At 35.7% G+C, this 19,489-nt stretch overlaps 1 protein-coding gene across 2 annotated transcripts in view; it reads left to right on the top strand.

Moving 5' to 3' along the window:
• Positions 1–19,489, top strand: part of UVRAG (UV radiation resistance associated) — a 298,437-nt gene that overhangs the window by 177,065 nt on the left and 101,883 nt on the right. For both annotated transcript variants that reach the window (XM_034666314.1, XM_034666315.1), the window contains exon 12: positions 1,646–1,811. In XM_034666314.1, the coding sequence (XP_034522205.1) occupies positions 1,646–1,811 (166 nt within the window). The remainder of the gene's footprint in view (positions 1–1,645; positions 1,812–19,489) is intronic.

The following is a 19,489-nucleotide window of genomic DNA, read 5'->3' as shown; positions in this document are numbered from 1 at the left end:
TTTTTTTCTTTTTTTTTTTTTTTTTTTTTTTTTAATCAGTTTGGTTTGAGAGAACATCAAACATTAGTTTGAGAAGCCATTCTCAGTCTAGCATGGTACAAGTCACCGGGAACTCTGTATTCTTTGCCCTTACAAGAAAAGTGTGAAGAAACTGAAGTGGTACATGTGTGTCATCTGCTTGGTACATTCTAGGTTCCCAAGTTAAGGAATTGTTATGTGTTCCACAATAAACTTCTATGACAGTATGGTAGAGTGCTTAAGGACAGAGGCATTGGTGTCAGGCCAACCTATATTGTATTACTGTATTACTTGAGACAGATTCCTTAACTTCTTTGACCCTTAGTTTCTTCATCTATGAAGTGAATGAAATAGCATATAAAAAGGTGCCCAGTTTAGTAATTGTTGATGAATTAAGGGCTGCCGTAAATAAAGTACTGTAGTCAGTTCCTGGCAGAAGAGAAGTATACAATGAAAGTTACCTGTTTTTATAGTGTAATCAAAGAGAAACCAAGAATCTGCCATGGTCGTCAGTGGTGGAGAATGAACTGATGAACAGATGACTATAGGGACATTCCTACAACAAGAAGGTAGTACTTAGCTAACTAAGTGTAAATATTAAAAAGTGTGAAAAACATTTCTAATAATTGAAGTTAAGATACCCTTAGAAATCAGGAAGCACTCAAGCCAAAGATATCTCAATTATTTCAGTTTTTCTCTAGCCAGAGGTTGTCTAGATTAGATGTTAAATCTTTCAGAGTGTGTGAATGTGAACTTTTAAAAGTATTTTGGGAATGCTGTATACCAAACAGTTACTTTTTTCTTCCTCCTGGGGCAGGCTTAAAACATTTTGTTGTATTACTCTGTTCTGAGTACCTGATGATTATTATCACTTGGTAGGTAGTAGCAGAAATCTAGATGGTGAGTTAAAAAGGTAATTATCTGTGACTTCTTAAAAGATAGGTGCTTATGTTTGGCTGTAGGATACATACATTTTCCCCCCAATAGTTGCTTCCACCTAAATTGCATAAATAGGATATATATTAACTGTAGTTTTTGACATTTTACTTTTACTGTTTAAAATATTTTTTCCCTATCCTATTTCAGATTTCACAGTCTTATTCATGCAACACTATCTTTATGGATATTAAGAACATACCCCATAAGAATGCATCGTGCTTTTTCACTTCACCTTAGACTTACTTTGTACAATAGTAAACAGTACAACTGTATTGGTTATAATGAGTAAAATATATAATGCTCATATATGCATTATGATTAAACCTCTGAAACTAATTTTCACATCGTATGATAGGCTAGGTATTATCTCTGCCTTTAAAAAGAAATGCCGGGAAGGAAAGAAAGTAATGGATATTTGAGTGTCCTAAGGACTCTTTCTTAAGATATATATGGGATATTAATCTCATCACAGTAATTATTGAGCAATAGTTTTAAATATAGTGGATGAGAAATTTCAAGTCTTGTTAATATGTTTAGATTTGTATAAAATTCATGTAATTTAGATGTGATTAATATTTTATTTACCAGTTATTTCTTATAACATCTCTTGAAATTGATAATTATGATCTCGTAGCTACATTTATAAGGTAAATAGTTGTTTTCTTTTTCTCTGCTTTTGAATTTACAGCAAAAGATGATGGAAGCATTGCTGTTGCCCTGGGTTACACAGCACATTTGGTCTCCATGATTTCCTTTTTCTTACAAGTGCCCCTAAGATATCCTATAATTCATAAGGGATCTAGATCAACAATCAAAGATAATATCAATGATAAGCTGACTGAAAAGGAGAGAGAGTAAGTATCTTTTTTTTATATACTTTTAACACAAGCCAGTTTGAAACATGGAGTGTATTAAAAATATGAAATGTGACCTAGATTGTGGTGATTTTTGTATATCCTTTGTAAAGTGCGCCATTTCTTTTAAATAGAATGTGGTTATTCATTTAGATTATAATAAATCAAATCCTATACTTCTTAAAATTGTTAATGATAGCAAGGTTGACTCCTTTAAGTTTAATTTGCTTTTGTGAGAAACAAGTATTATATACTCTGCAGATATTCATGTAGTACCTGGTCCCTGCTAGTCACCAAGTAAAATGATTAAGGATTTGTCAGACAAGCAAGAAAAGCATAAAAGACTGAGCAGCAGGTTGTACGTGTCTGAGAAGTCGTTAGTGAACTGGAAGAAGGGTCAGTAGAAAATATATTGACCAAAGCACAAAGAACAAAAAAGATGGATTATATAGAAAAGTGCTAGACTTATGTAGGACCCAATAAAAAGGTCTAAGATACGTATAATTGGGATCACAAAAAGGGAGAAGAAAGTACATGGGGCAAATGCAGTATTTTAAGAGGTAATGACAGAATTTTTCAAATTTGATGAAACACATTAAGCTACAAATTCTAGAAGCATTAAATACAACCCAAAATAAATACAAAGCAAGCATACTTAGGGAAATTATAGTAAAATAGCTGAAAACCAAAGACAAAGTGAAAATATTAAAAGTACCTAGAAAAAAAAGACAGATTAGCATCAAAAGAGCATTAATAAGACTGAAAGCTAATTTCTCAATAGAATCTTTAGGAACCATAAAGGTGATGCAATGATGTTCTAAAAGTACTATAAAACAGGGGCGCCTGGGTGGCACAGTCAGGTAAGCATCCAGCTCTTGATTTTGGCTCAGGTCATGATCTCAGGGTCATGAGATGGATCCCAGCGTCAGGCTCCATGCTCAATGCAGAATCTGCTTGGGTTTCTCTCTCCCTCTTCACTTCCCACCACCCCCAAATAAATAAATAAATCTTTTTTAAAAGGTAGTATAAAACAATACTGTTAACTTAGAATTCTATACTCAGTAAATATATCCTTCAAATTAAAGGCAAAATACAAGTCATTTCAGACCATCAAAACTGAGAAAATGCGTCCCAGCAGACCTATACTAAGGGAAATACTAAAGGCAGACTAAAAATAAACAGCACAGAAATATGGAAATATTTGCGGGAAGGAAAAAAGACAATAGAAGGGGTAATTGTGTGGCATGCCTGGTGGCTCAGTCAGTTAAGGGTCTGCCTTCAGCTTAGGTCACGGTCCCAGAGTCCTGGGATCGAGTCCCACATTGGGCTCCTTGCTCAGCAGGGAGCCTGTTTCTCCCTCTGCCTGCTGCTCCCCCTGCTTGTGCTCTCTCTCTGACAAATAAATAAACAAAATCTTTAACAAAAAGAAAGAAAGAAAGAAAGAAAGAAAGAAAGAAAGAAAGAAAGAAAGAAAGAAAGAAAGAAAAAAGGGTAAGTATGAGTTTAAATTAATTTTGACTGTAAAACAAATGGTAGGGTCATAAAATATGAAATTCATATACGTAAAATATATATGGAATTATAATGCATGACTAACACAAAAGTTGGGAAGTGGAAATGAACTTAAAGTATTCCAAGATCCTAGCATTGTCTGGAAAAGGGTAAAGATACTGCTTCGTAGTAGACTACTAAATCAAGGATGCATGTCATAATCTCGTAACCACTAAAAGAATTGTTGGGTACAAGCAAAAAATTAAAAGAGGATATAAATAGAAAAATTTTTTTAATACTTTATTAATCCAAAACAAGGCAAGAAAAGAAAGGAAAATGAACATTAAACAAGTGGGACAAATAGTAAATTTGTACTTATGAACCAAACTTGTTCTGCACTTACATTAAATGTAAATGTTATTAATATACTATTTAAAAATAAAGATTGTCGGGCTGAATATGAAACTACACTTATCCTGCTTGCAAGAGATACCTCAAATACAAGGATAAAGAAATATTGAAAATATAAGAGTGAAAAAGATATATTATGCAAATATCCATATGAGAGCTAAGATAACTACACTAATATCAGACAAAATGAAGTTTAAGGCAATTTTTAAAAATAGGGTATTTTATTTTAATACTGTCAGTTATACACACACACACACACACACACACCCCTAAAAGCATGACTTCAAATATATAGACAAAAATTCATGGAATTACAAGGAAATCACAATCATAGCAGAGGACTTTATTTTTTATTTTTTAAAGATTTTATTTATTTTTGACAGAGAGACAACCAGCAAGAGAGGGAACACAAGCAGGGGGAGTGGGAGAGGAAGAAGCAGGCTCCCAGCGGAGGAGCCTGATGAGGGGCTTAATCCCAGAACCCTGGGATCATGCCCTGAGCTGAAGGCAGACGCTTAACGACTGCGCCACCCAGGTGCCCACATAGCAGAGGACTTTAAATTTTTTTACTAATATTAGAAAAAACAGATAAAACAATCAGAATCTAAAAGACTTGAACAGTGCAATGAAGTAGACCTGAGTTATGGGTAAAGATTATTGCACCAACAGCTATAGAATATACATTCTTTTTCTTTTTTTCATTATTATTATGTTCAGTTAGCCAACATATAGTACATCATTAGTTTTTGATGTAGTATTCAATGATTCCTTAGTTGTGTATAACACCAAGTACATCCTTTTTCAAGTATATGTGAGATATTTACCAAAATTGATTATGCTGGGCCTCAACAAATTTCAAGAGATTGAAGTAATTTACAGTATGTTTACTGACCACAGTGGAATTTATGAGAGATCAATAATAAAATCCCCAAATGTGTAGGTATTAACCAGTGTACTTTTGTAAAACCTATAGGTCAAAGAAGAAACCATAAAGGAAGTTTGCAATTATTTTGAACTAAATGATAAGAGAATATAGTATATGAAAGCTTGTAAGGTGCAGCTAAATCTGTGCCCAGAGGGAAATTTATTTCCTTAAATGCTTGTATTAGAAAAAAAGAAAGATTATGAATCATTCCTCTAATCTCCTTTTGAAATCCCTAGAGAAAGAAGAGTTCATTAAACCCTAAGAAATTAGAAGGAAGGAAGGAAAGGTAAGAGCAGAAATTAGATGGACAACTGAACAATGGAAAAAAAAAAATACAGGCAAAACTTCTAGCCTTTGGGATGCCTGAGTGGCTCAGTTGGTTAAGCATCTGCTTTCAGCTCAGGTCATGATCCCAGGGTCCTGGGATCGAGTTCTGCACTGGTCTCCTTGTTCAGCAGGGAGCCTGCTTCTCCCTCTGCCTGACCACCCCCCTGCTTATGCACGCTCTCTCTGGCATATAAATAAATAAAATCTTTATTTTAAGAAGAAAAAAGTTCTGGCCTTTGAAACAACTAGAAAACGGATAAGCCCTTAGCAGGACTAATTTAGAAAGAGGAGACAGGCAAAACAATGTATAAGTAAAGAAAAAAAAAGACGTTACTACAGATACATGGACATTAAAAGATAAGATCTTAGGAACAACATTATATTCAAATGCAGTTGGCTACATTTCTAGAAAAACACAACTTTCCAAAACTGAAATGTGTATGATGGAGTTTAGAAAACACTGCATTTGGCTAAAGGGGAGTGGATATAGATGATTCTAGGTCAGTTATTCTCAACACTGGCTGCACATTATTGTCATCTGGGGAGCCTTTAAAAATGAGCTCCTGACTCCCAGATTTCTGGCTTCTTCCCCAGAAATTCTGATTCAGTTAACAGGGCCCAGGCATGAGGTGGGTTTTTTTGTTTGTTTGTTTTGTTTTGTTTTAAAGCTCCTGAAGTGATTTTAATGTGCAGTCAGGGGTGAGAACCGGTGTTCTAGATTGGGAGAATATTGTGTTCATGGGAATGAAGAAATGAAACATCCTCCACCATATTTAGGAAACTGCAAGAGGAGAGGCAGAAAAGGTAGGCACCAGATGAAAGAATTTAGTACTGTATCTGGTAGAACAGTGACCCTCAGCTTGTAAATAGAGGGCAGGGAGCACATGTGTAGTTTAAATCAGTGCCTTTTAAAACCATTGATTAGTTGATAGCCGAAGTATTATTTTCAATTTCAGAAACATATAAAGAGATCCTGAAACGTATTATGTTTGACAAAAGGGGACGTAGGTGTGTTTTCTTTTCTCTTTTTAAAAAACTAATGTGAAATTCACACAAGATTAACTTTTTTAAAGTGTACAATTCAGTGGCATTTGGTATATTTGCAAAGTTGTGCAACCACCGCCTCCGTCTAGTTCCAAAACACTTCATGACCCCAAAAGAAAACCCTGTACTCATTAAGCAGTCATTCCCTATTCTTCCCCCACCCAATCCCCCCTTCCCCCAGCCCCTGGTAGTGACCCATCTGCTTTCTGTCTCTGTAGCTTTACCTATTCTGGATATTCCATATAAATGGAATCTATAACATGTGACCTTTTGTTTAAGGTTTCTTTCACTTAGCCTGTGTTTTCAGGGGGTATCCATGTTGTAGCATAATCAGTACTTCATTCACTTTTACGGCCGAATAATATTCCATTGAATGTAGATACCACGTTTTTTCCATCCGTTTATCTGTTGATAGACATTTGGGTTATTTCTACCTTCGGCAATTGTCAATAGTGCTGCTATGAGCATTCATGTACAAGTATTTGAGTATCCATTTTCAGTTCTTTTGAGATACATCTCAGAGTAGAATTGCTGGGTCATATGGTAGTTCTATGTTAAACTCTTTGAGGAACCACCAAATTGTTTTCTACAGCTTTATATTTCCTGGTGTGAAGTGGAATATCATTGTAATTTTCATTTGTATTTCCGTGATGACTAATGATGTTGAGCATCTTTTCGTGCCCTTGCTGCCATTTGTTTATCTTCTTTGGAGAAATACCTGTTCAAGTCTTCTGCCTGTTTTTTAATTGGATCATTCTTTTTTTTATTGTTGAGCAGTAAGACTTCTTTATGTATTCTGGATACCAGATCCTTATCAGATATATCAGTGGTAAATATTTTCTTCCCATTCTCTGGGTGGTTGTTAGAGTTTAAGGCCTAAAACTAAGGTATGTATTATGTGCTGCCTTGATGCCAGTGAAACCTGGAAGACCTAGAATATCCCCTCCCTATGCTGCTCCTGTGGATAAAGGTCCCTTATCTAAACAATACTCCTTATCCAGGGACCTACGGGTAGTTTCTACTTATTCCTGAGTAGTGAATTTCACTTCCTTGCCAGCTGGGGAATTGTGGAAAGAAACCAATCACATCTTCCCACAGGGACCAGTCAGCACTGCCTCCTTTTAATACAAAAAAGTGTGTCTCCCACAGATCCAGGTTGTTCACTATCTTCCTGTGTGTAACCCCCAATTAACCCTGCATGGCATGTAGTGTCCTCCTGTCCTGGGCTATAAGTATATGTGACTAATAAGCTGCTCTCAGTCTCATCTGTCATTCATTGATTCTCTTTACTGTTTTTTTATTCTCTATTTTATCTCCACTCAAATCTATTGTTTCCCTCTTTCTGCTAGCTTTGGGTTTTGTTTTCCACTTTGTTAGATGTAGGGTTAGGTTATTGATATAAAACTTTCTTTTTTTTTTTTTTTTTTGAAGATTTTTATTTACTTATTTGGGAGAGAGAAAGTGCCTGTGCACGAGCTGGGGGAAAGGCTGGGGGGATGGGGGGAGGGACAATCAGACTCCTCACTGACCGCAAAGCCTGACGTGGGACTCAATCCCACGATCCCTGAGATAGTGACCTGAACAGAAACCAACAGTCAGGTGCCCAATCGACTGAGCCCCTCAGGCACCCCAAGATCTTTCTTTTTTAATGTCAGTATTTAATTCTGTAAATTCCCACATCCTATTAATTTAGTATGTTGTGTTTTTATTTTCATTCATCTCAAAGTACTTTCTAATTCCTTTGTGATTTCTTTATTGACCCATTGGTTGTTTAAGGGAGTTTAGTTTTCACATATATATGAATTTTCTAGTTTTCCTTCCATTATTGGTATCTAGTTGCATTCCATTGTGATGGAGAAAATAATTTGTACGATTTCAGTATTTTAACATTTTTATGACTGTTTTGTGGCCTAACATATGATCTGTCTTAGAGAATGTTCCACATGCATTTGAGAAGAATGTGTATTCTACTGTTGTTAGATGCAGTATCCTATATATATAGACCTAACAGATGTTAGGTCTAGTTGGTTTTATAGTATTGTCAGATCCTCTGTATCTTCATTGATCTTCTGTCTGGATATTTTATCCATTATTGAAAGTGTAGTATTAAATAAACTCTTGAACTGTTATTGTAGGACTGTCTCTTTATTTCTGCCAATATTTGCTTCATATATTTTGGGGCTCTTTTGTTTGGTGCTTCTGTTTTTAGTTGTTATTTCTTGATGAATTAACCCTTTCATTGAATTTTTTTTACTTTTTTTTTTTTTTTAAAGATTTTATTTATTTGAGAAAGAGAGAAAGCATGGAGGGGGGCAGAGGGAAAGGGACAACCAGACCAGACTCCCTGCTGAGGAGAGAGCCTGCCGGGAGCTCTCGATCCCAGGACTTCCGCATCTGGATCACCACCCGAACAAAAGGCAGATGCTTAACCAACTGAGCCACCCAGGCGCCCCAGCCTTTTTTGCTTTTTGTAACAATTTTGACCTAAAGATTGTTTTGTCTGCTATTAGTATAGCCACCCCAACTTTCCTTTGGTTACTGTATGCATGGAACATCTTTTCCATCTTTTCACTTTGAACATATTTGTATGTTTGGGTCTAAAATTAATCTCTTATAAACAGCATATAGTTGGATCATGTTTTTTTAATCTATTCTGCAAATCTCTGCCTTTTGATTGGAGAGTTTAATCTCTTTACATTTAATATAATTATTTGTATGGAAGGACTATTTGTTTTCATTTTGCTATTTGTTTTCTGTATTTCTCATACCTTTTTGTGCTTTATTTTTTCCATTACTGCCCCCCCTTTCTTTGATTCAGTACACATTTTTTATTTGGTATACCATTTTCTTTTTAGTATATTTTAAAGATATTTTCTTATTCATTACCCTTGGGATTACAATTAATATCCTATATTTGTAACAGTCCAGTTTGAATTGATAACAACTTAGCTTTAATAGTATATCAAAAACTCTGCCCCTCTGTATCTCCTGCCTTCCACCTTACGCCGTTATTGTCAGAAATTACATCTTTATACACTGTGTGCCTGTAATACTGTCTTTTTCATTCACCTATGCAGTTACCTTTACTGGAGAGCTCTGTTTTTTTGTACAGCTTTGAGTTTGTCTGGTGTCCTTTCATTTCAACCTGAAGCCTTCATTTCTTGCTTTTAGTAAGCCTAGCAGTCAGCCAGAGGTGAAAACTTAGGGCCTTCTCAGGTCTTTTCTGAGTATGCATCCTATTCTGGGCATGTAGGTAACTTTTCTCTTCCCCAGTATATATGGGCACTTTTGAAAACACTAACTTTTCAAAGAAACTCTCCCCAACTTTACCTCCCAGACGTTAGACAGTCTTTTGTATATCTCAGCCTTGATCTTCTGTGCAAGCAGGCTGTGGGATTTGTTTGCCTTATATCTTGAACAATGTCTTCTGCTTTTCACCTCTTAGTGAGTAGTTTTGACTACACAAAACCAAGGCAAGCACCTTGCATTAGTACTTTCAAGTAGCCCCCGGACACGTTAGGACAGGTAAGCATAAATATTTTTAGAATAAAGTGTGCTTGGCTTCCTTATGCACTGGGGATCAAGGCCTCACAGTGGCAGGCTGCTTTCTTCAAGATCAGTGTGGAGTTGGGGAGGGAGTTAAGGAGAGTGTGAGTAGAAATTCTGTGACACTTTCCTCTTGATTCTGAGTTTCCTTTTTTGTGATTCAGTGTTCAGCCTGTTGTATACTTTTTTTTTAATTTAATTTAATTTATTTTTTTAAATATTTTTTATTATGTTAGTCACCATATAGTACATCCCTGGTATACTCTTGACTTCTAGAGTTTTAGTAAAGTTGATTCTAACAGTTTTTGCTATTAAAAAAAAAATGTTTCTCTGGAGGGACAAGTGTTTAGATCTACCTCCTCCCTTATTTTTGCTGCAATCATTCCATTTGTTTAATGATGAAAAACATTACTTACAAGGGATGAAGGGACCCATGATTTTAATTAAGCATGACCACATAAGATCACCTTATAGTTTTGAGAATGGTCACCCCTCCAAACATTCCCTGGCTTCCATATTAAACAAATTAAATATCTCTAGGTTTTTATCAGATTTGTACCTGGTGATCAGACTTAAAATATTAGGTATGTAGGAAAAGCAATTTGGGAGCTTGAAGGAAGGGTGTCCCTCAAAATGATATTCTCACTCCAGATCAGCTGCACACTTTTAATTTGTGAAGGAGCAGCTTAACATGTGGGCAACTCCAAAGAGTATGCCCCAGTGTGAGTAGTAGCAATAATTTGTTTATCAATTAATTTATTTTCCTAACTAGTTTGGGAAGGCCAGCTAGATTTAGGTGACTGTGTTACCTGTTTCTTTGGCAACCATGAGAAACACAGGAATTGCATTTTTGTGAACTAATTTTTGCATTTTACCTCTATCTTCCCCCTTTACAAAACGTATATTGTATTTTATTGATTTTAATATAAATTTTTTTGACATTTTGATATAGCTAAAAACGAGGTAAATCTTACAATTAATGGCATGCCATATTATGATTGAGAGCGTTTACCTTAGCGGTACATAAATTAATGATGCAGTTCACAATTGATGCTGTCTCAGATTTTATAAACTATCAAATATTTTAGGTGGTTTTATGCAATTTTGTAAAGTACTTTGTATCTTTTTTGGAACAACATAGATGTACAAATAGGTATCTAAATGAAAGTAAATTTATCAATTGTTTTTGTTGATTGAATCGATCTCTCAGTTATTCTTAGGCTGGATCACTGAAAGAGCAGATTAGACCTGGTTTTCTTTTCTCCTGAGTGTGTCACTGTTGATGTAAACCTTTCCAGGTTATTAGATGGAATCAGGTCTTCATGGGAGATGGAAAATAGGAATTGAATGACTCATCGGGTACATTATACTTGTTGTAATCGTCCTAGGAATCCTCAACCTCTGCCCTCTCTGATTACCTGCCTCATCTGGTTATTGGCACATGAGATAGTGGAGTTCAGAGGCCTATTTAGCCAGTTTTGCTGTGCAGGTGGGTGGAGACTAGTTATTTCCTTTGTCTGGCCTTTTTGAAACAGGTTTGGACTGATGCCTTGACTAAACCATTACTTGTGCACCTGCACACTGTAAAGGGAAACTCTGAAATCTGTGCTGCATTCATTTTGAGGCTCAGACCACAAAACACGAAGGAATGTAACCAGAGTCCAGCCACAATGTTCTTTTACCCTTTATTTCTTCTTTCACTGAAGACTGAAAAGTAGGTTTTAAAGCGATTTTTGAAATGAAATGTATTAGTCATTGTTATTGTGCTACTTAACTGTCTGCTAGATGATACATTCCGGATGGATTACTGAAACAATCATTGAGCTAGGACATAGCTGGTCAGGGCATATGGCTTTTTCAAGCCCTCAAAAAGTGTCTTAAGGTTTTTGTTTTATTCTCAGGAGTGGTATAATTGGCAGGTACTTTTGAAACTTCCTGACCTCTCCAGGACAAGGCTTTTACAAATCTCTAAAAGATAGCTAACTGTTTTTCTATAATGGAATCATTGGAACCTAGAGGCATGTTAATGCTGCTTTTCCTATTTCCTTGATTGTTTTGTTCTTATGTTTATTCCTATGGAAGATCTTGACTAAATCCTAAGAGTTGCCTTTTTTACCTGGCAGATTCTGAGTTCTTTTAGAGACAGAAATTTTAGAGTATAAAGAAAGTGTGATGTGTTCAAAAACACATAATACTGGGCCCAGGTCATAGCCATTGCATGTGGATCTGATGCGCGTGAGAGAAGGAATGGTCTGTTTTAATGATCTCGCACCTTTTCTGTGACTGAATGCATAAGGCAGTCATATATACTCATATATAAGGAGACTGGCCAGACAGGTTCCAGTCCTGTGACTGGAGTCTTTTATTTTTCTTGCAGTCACCGTGGCATGTCTATATGTTTATGGAGCTCCCCCTCCAGCCTAACTAGATTGCATTTTGCCAGGAAGGAGGAGACAGGAATTTTCAGAGTGGCCATGAGCTGAGCAATTCCCTATTTCTGTATTCCTTCAGCCTACTTTTTGGCATGGCAACACTGACTTGTTGAATAAATGAATGAGAATTTTTCTAATGACATCTCCTTGAAGCAATTAGGATACCATGAACATTGCTTGCAAAGAAGGAAATTCTCTATAGGAATAGTGACCGGCACCTGGGTTTTCATTGTTATAAAACTTATATTAAAAGCCTAAATGTTTTCAAACTGCTGTACTTCTGACTCTTCATTTCTATTATTACCTGCTTCAGGCATACTTAACCACCTGCTGACACATCTTATATTAAGAATTATAGACTTCTTCCTATAAGAATCCTCAGCCTCTGTGTTAATCAAGCTGTTTTAGTGCAGACCGTTCAGAAAATGGGTTGCTGTTTTCACTAAATTAGCATCTGTTTGCTTTCATAGCATCCAATTGAATCTGATGGCCTCCTTCCAGAAGTGGAGATTTTCACATCACGCTTAGGCTTCGGTGCTGTGGCTTTAATTTTCAACTCTTCTACTGTTTATTCTATAAATTAGAACATTCTTTATAACCTTTCATCTTCATTTTATTATAGGTTGTTGCTCAAATGCTGGCATTTAGAACACTCAGTACCCTAGATCTCAGAACTTTAAATTGAACAATGGATGCGATGACTTGAGGCAGGTTGGGTGGACCAAATACTTTGGAGTTTTTTGTTTTTTGTGTGTGTTTTTAAATTTTTTTCTCCCTGTATAACTTAAAAGTATAATCAAACAAATATTTTTCAAGGTGACTGGTATTATTGAAATGAATGAAATTATTCTTTCAGATTTTCCACTTGATTACAGGAATATGACCTAGGATGAAAAATCTCTGTTGGTGTGAAAACTTTCCCAAACGCCTATAGTCTAACTCCATTATAACTACCTAAGGGAACACCATGGAATGAACAGAAATGAAGATGGAAAAAAAATGGTTATGTCCATGCAGAATTACAGATTTATTGTGTTTTAGAACCAGAATATTATTAGATCATATGATTTGACCCTTCAGTTCGCACATGGAGAAACAGGTTGAGAGATGAAGCGAGGTCATGTAACAAGTTAACTAAGCATTCACTTCAGTATGGCCCACGAGGAAGGCAAGCCCAGAAGATGGTCTGTCAACTATAAGTGTAGTACTTTTAAGTAAACACTTGGGAGATGAAAGAAGTATGTTTATCAAAAAGGGGCTGTATATGCGACTGAAAGACTGCTTTTCCTGATTTAGGGAAATCTCTTTGATGGAAATGCCATGATGTGAATTCCTGTATGTTAAGTCACTGTTAAGTTCTCATGGAAAATGTTAATTATTTAAGTCCCATTTATCAGTTGGTTCGCTTGACATTTGTTTTTTCTCTAAAAGGTACAATGCAAAATGCCTCTCTTTCCTTCTCTGTCTTGCCTCAATTTATTTAAATTTGGTAGGGTTTGTTTTCGTTTTTTATTTCCAATTATTTAAGGCTTTGGAATAACATGGGCTTCACTTCTTATCCTGAGCAGCTATGGAAATGTCCTCTCTGCGTCTGGGTTTGCCTAATATAATACCTACGCCACTAGTTTATTATAAGGATTAAATGAAGCACAGTGCTTGGCACATAGAAGATGCTCAGTAAAATCTGCAGCTACTAGTATGTACACATTGAGCTTTGCAACAGGACTTCCAGGCAGCTGTGTAATTTTTTATTAAATGTAGATGCTAAAAGGAAAGGTGGGCATAAAGAAAGGTTAAGGAAAATTGAAAATGCAACCCAGTGGAATAGCACTAGGATTTCTTTTATCATAATGCCACGAGGTACATCATTTTTTTCAGTCAGTGGTGTCAATGCAAAGGACTAATGAGGTTTCCCAGAGTGCAGGGGGAAAAAACTTCCAGGTCTGAAGACTTGGCTCTTTGACTTCAACTATGGAGGGAGGTTAGTGCCTATTATCCACTAATGAGTCAAGCAAGTGTCTGTATCTTAGAAGCTATCAGTTTAGTGAGTGCTGAAGGAAAATAGAGCATGTTCAAACAAATTGGTTCCCAGCCTGGCCTGCTACTTACTTTTTTGGTCTTATCCTTGTTCCCTCTGAGTTTATAAACAATGCTTCAGTCTAACTGTTGGTTTCCAGATATATTACATTATTTTTCACCTTGATACTCTTTGTGCTATTCTGCTTATCTGGAGTGCCTGGAATTGTTATACATAAAACCCTTCTCTATTTATCTAAAACTTTTCTCATAAACTCTTTCTTGATTTCCCATAGTTTGGTGTACTTTCCTAGCCTTCCTTAATCCTATGAGCAGTTCTCTCTGAGTAGTATTTCAGAATGAAGTAAGTTTATGTATACTCTTTTCATTTAACGACAATGCAGTGATACAAGTCCTGTGATGGAGAGTTGTCTGTCCTCTTCTTATCCAGAATATTTTCAGTGTAGAAACTGCATCTTACTTGGCATCAAACATACTCCATTGCCTTGCAGAGAGCCTTGTATTGTGTAGACACTCAATAAATAGTTCCTGAATTGAATTAGGAGAGCAAAAGGGATGTTCAGTTTTTGCAAATGCTATTAGGTAATCTGACCCTCCACACTTTAGGCCCGAAGTTTTAACTCTAGATGCTCTGGCCAGGACAATCATTATTTCATATGGTCCCTTAGGACCATGGCAAGCTATTAACTTCAGTGCCTGTTGTAATCCAAGGCACAGGCAGCAGTGTTGATGGGGTTGTGTTCAGGAGTGAGAGCAAAAAGCATGTTTTAAAATGAGGAATCCCCGTGGAAATTTAAGCAGGAGCGATCAACAAAATAAAAATGCAGAAGGTGGTTGCTGGGTAAGACAGGAAATGAACACCTTGTGAAGATTAGGCATTCCATTGAGAGAAGGGAAGTGTGGGAAATGAGTCCAAAGTAATTGTGCAGCTATTTCATTGCTGACACTTGGAAGCATATTGTTGTGTGTGTTGTTTTTAATGAAGTGTGCTTTTATAGTGCTGATGTTATTATCTGGATGAGGAAGTCTTCTCTAGCATTATTGTCATCTCAGCTTTCTGCAACCAACTAAATTAAAATACAGTAATGTAATGGGACAGCGGAATAAAAAAGAAAACCAGATGACTCTGACATGTGACCCCAACTTGAACTTAGTGCTTTTCTGGTTTGCAGTATACTCAAATCAGAATAGAGGTTCAGCATAATGCTTGTCAGGGTTGGTGGAGGAAGATAATATATTTAGTTAATAGTGGACTGTGTCATGGTGTCATAGGGTAAGGATCGTTGCATTATGAGAATATGCAAAATCAGTGTTTTTCTCAACAGAGCATCAGGGAGCTCTCCAGGTAGTCCACGGATTGGCTTTTTGGAGTCTGTCAATTTGTATCATATGACAGTATAGATGCTTTGGGTTCTAATATGGATTAATCATTTACTCTAATAAATAAGACTTTATTTTGTTGGTGTTACATTGAAAATAGCACAGTTCTTTTCTTTAGTTCTTACATCTTTGATTTTTTGGTAGGCAAATAATGAGGGATATGGAGATAACTGTATCAAGCCAGAGCTTGGAGTAGGTGATTTGTGGACTCTTGTTTTTCTGAAGAAACAAATGCATGGAAAGAATAAGAAAATTATTTTTAGGTAGATGTGAACTTATTTTAACTTCCCAAAGCATCATATGATAATAGTTCTTCAGACAATTTTCTCTTTTTTTTTTAAGCTTTATTTAATTATTTGAGAGGGAGAGAGAAAGAGATATTGAGCACAAGCAGGGGGAGGGACAGAGGGAGAAAGAGAAGTGGGAAGCAGACTCCCTCCTCAGCAGGGAGCCTGATGCGGGACTCCACCCCAAGACCCTGAGATCATGACCTGAGCCGAAACCAAGAGTCGGAGGCTTAACCAACTGAGCCACCCAGGTGCCCTTCTTTAGACAATTTTCTAAGGATAACATTTATGTCCTGGATAGTAGTATCATTATAAAACAAATTTATGTCATTCTTTCAACCAGAGATTTCTATTCGCTGTCATATTTCCAGACCTTTCCCCTATGATAATTTATAACTCATAAGATCATCAAACATAACTTCTGAATCAGATTAAATGATCAATTGGTTTTTGTAGTGTTTTTCTCTAATTCCTTGAAGTGAAAAAATTAATATGAGCGTTAACTCATATATAGTTAATTCACAAGAGAGTTAAATTGTAAAAGGGTTACATCACAACAGTCAAACCATGTATTGAGGACTAGTCCATTATCGGTTACTGCTCAGGATGTCGGCGTTAGGTAAAATCATTCACTGCTGAAGTAGTGTCGGGAACGGACAGTAAGTGGGCAGTCATACATAGCCTGATAAGGGCCGTGTTGGAGATCAGAATGGGGTTGAGTTGGGGGTGGCCAGCAAAGTCATGCGTGAGGAGATGGCCTGTAAACATCAGAGCTTCTGAGTGTAGAAGAAGATTGAGAGATGTTGCAGCTAAGGGTAGATGCAGCAGAAGGACACATACACTGACACAAAAGAAGTATTACACCTGCCCATTGACCAAAGCTTCCAGTGTCTTACCTAGCCTTGTAAGTGACTTCACACTTGAAGTTGCTCAGAAGTTTTCTTTAGGCATACATAAAAGAAGGAAAAGTTTATATTTCAGTCTTTATCTATGAAAAAATAAAAATGACTCTCAAAGTTGATTAGTTATAAGTCATTAATATCAATATACGTTTATTCAAGGCAAGTAATATACCTTTATAAAGTGTTTTGGATCACAGATTGGTTATGATAAATATATGACTAATGTGACTTAAACGTATATTTACTTTTGTATGTATTAACAGGGATAAACCATATTGGTATTTAAATAATAAAAATTGTGTATTCTAGACTTAGGAAAGGAGAAATCATGGTCTTCCCATTTCAGTCTTTTGAAAGAACTTTGGCATTAAACACACCTTGACTCAGTTTATTTCACCTCACCATCCTCAGCATAGTCATCTGAAAGTGAAGATAATGGCTTTAGAGAAATGTGAGGAGTAAAAGAATTTATATAAAATTACCATTGCATGTGGTCATTCAGTAAATATTTGTACCCTGAATAAATGCACACAGTAGTCACAGCATTGATTTTTTTCCCCATCTACCTGAACTTTTTGATCTTTTTGATCATTCCAGTAGAAATGAAAAACTTGAGAAGTCCTTAGTTTTCAATTTGGAAAGGTCTCTTAAATAGATCACAGAAATACACAGACTATATTATGAGAAATCCATAAATTTGTTTTTTCATTAAAAAAAAACTTGTTTAAAACAAACGAAAACAAACACAAAAATAAAAAAGCAAGCTACATATAGAAGATATTTTCTAGCACATAGATTAACCAAGGGTCCATATCTGGAATATATAAGTAAAACCTTTATATTATCAATAAGAAAAGGAGCAATAACCCAACAGAAATACAGACCTAGTATGTAAAGAAGTGGTTACAGAAGAACAAGCCCTAAATGTCTAATAACAGATGAAAAGGTACTCAGCTCAGGAAAATGCAAATTTACACCAGAAGAGATACAACCTGGCAAAAATAGAATGTCTGTTTTAGTACCTAATTTGGTGAACATTTAAAGGAAAAGGAGTGCTCATCCTTTGTGAAAATTTCAGTTTGTCTATTTCAGAGGATAATTTGATAATACAGTTCAATCTGTACAAATCTTTCCCAGCAACCTCACTCCTGGTTATATACTAGATTCCTGAGTAGCTTTTATATGTATGTGGCCTACAAATGTTTATTGTATCTCTATTATGATAGAATAGATTATCTCTTGGTTACCTCTTTCTGTATTAAAAATTTTCACAATTATATAACTAGCATTTAATTTTCTTAAAGTGCATCTCTCCTTTTGTACTGTTCCTTTCAGAATCTCTATTACTATAAAACATTCTTTTCTTTTACAACTACTTCCTTTAAGCCTGGAATTCATGTTTCTTCATATATAGCTTCTTTCTTTCTCATTACTGACACAGGGTTAATGTGGGTGGTTAATTTTTTCTCATTATTCATATCATTTCTATATGCCAGTTCTTGATTGGTTTTAAATTTATAGCAGTTCTCCCTATTTCATTTAGAGCAAATATTGATGTTAATAATGCCTAGAATTTTGAGTGCTACTCATTTATATTATTGGAAACCTTTTTTAAAGACTTACAAAAGAATTAATTTTTCCCATGCTGCTTGTTAGTAACTCTCATTAATGTAAATGATGGCTCCCAGGTTCATGGTGTGGAGAGGCTAGTGATGAAATCCTAGAAATGTTAACTGTAGTAAGTTATAGAAATTTCCTGCTCTAAGTTAATTAAACACACCAATAAGCAACTGAAGCATTTTGTTATTTTAATTTGTATAAATATTGGGTTGGTAAGCTAATGAGAAGTGGCAGGTCTCTTGGAGTTTGATTGACACCTGTACTAAAACTCTTTTAAATGTGTAGATGACGCATGAATTTATTGAGACAACTTATGTTGTAAGATATTCCATACAGGAAATATTTGTTTTTGAGCGTGCGGTAGCATAATTTTGTCATTCCAGCTTAAAAACATTACTTACTAGAGGAAAAACTTTTTAGAAGCAGCCTCCTAATATTGAATTTGCTAAATATTGTTCTGAGTGAGAGAGATAGAATTTATTTTATCATTTTCTGGTTCAGGTATTAATTGTTGATTCTGCTTAAATCACAAAATGGGAGACTCATAAGTTGGTTGAAAAGCAATTTAGCCTGGTATTTTCCCTCAGATTTTCGGGGGAAATGATAGGTAGTATTCTATTCAAAGAGGATACAGGTTGGTCACATTTAATTATAAGAAGTTCCCCTTCCCACTTTGTATCATTTTGGGGGGAGTCTACCTGTCTTTTTAGTATGCGATTTGGAATAAACACTTAACTCAGTTTTGTACTGTTAAGTGCAAATTCAAAATCAAGCCTCATGGTATCAGAATTATAAGTGCACAAATGAACCTACCCACCTATTTATTCATCAGATGTTTAGTAAGTATGTAATGTGTGGCAGACATTGTTCTAAGTCTTTGGAATACAGTATGAGCAACATCAACAATTATAACAAACTTTTTTTTCTCTTTCAACAATTAGTTTAAAATCAGTCCCACAAATAGTACTAAGTATCTGCCATATGAATAGACTTTATGCTAGATGGTTTTACAGAACAGATACAGACTAAGAAAGTGACCATATTATCTAAATTTATTAGTTAATTCAAGAAATAACACAAACTACCTTGTTTCTTGCGTTTATCAGTATCACTTCTTTCTTTGTCTGGTATGCCCTTGTCTTGTGAACACATTGTGGGGTTAATTAGGCATCCCCTTGGGAGAGCAAGAAAGACAATTCAGTCTGAGCAAAGAAAGATACGGCTGGTTAAGGTGGTTTGGGAACAGTCTCAACACCCATTTTATTGTTAAAAGTAA

The sequence above is a fragment of the Ailuropoda melanoleuca genome, chromosome 8, assembly GCF_002007445.2.
Source record: "Ailuropoda melanoleuca isolate Jingjing chromosome 8, ASM200744v2, whole genome shotgun sequence".
Taxonomy (NCBI): Eukaryota; Metazoa; Chordata; class Mammalia; order Carnivora; family Ursidae; genus Ailuropoda; species Ailuropoda melanoleuca.
The sequence above is the reverse complement of the archived record's forward strand: the minus strand, read 5'-3'. Positions and strand labels throughout refer to the sequence as shown.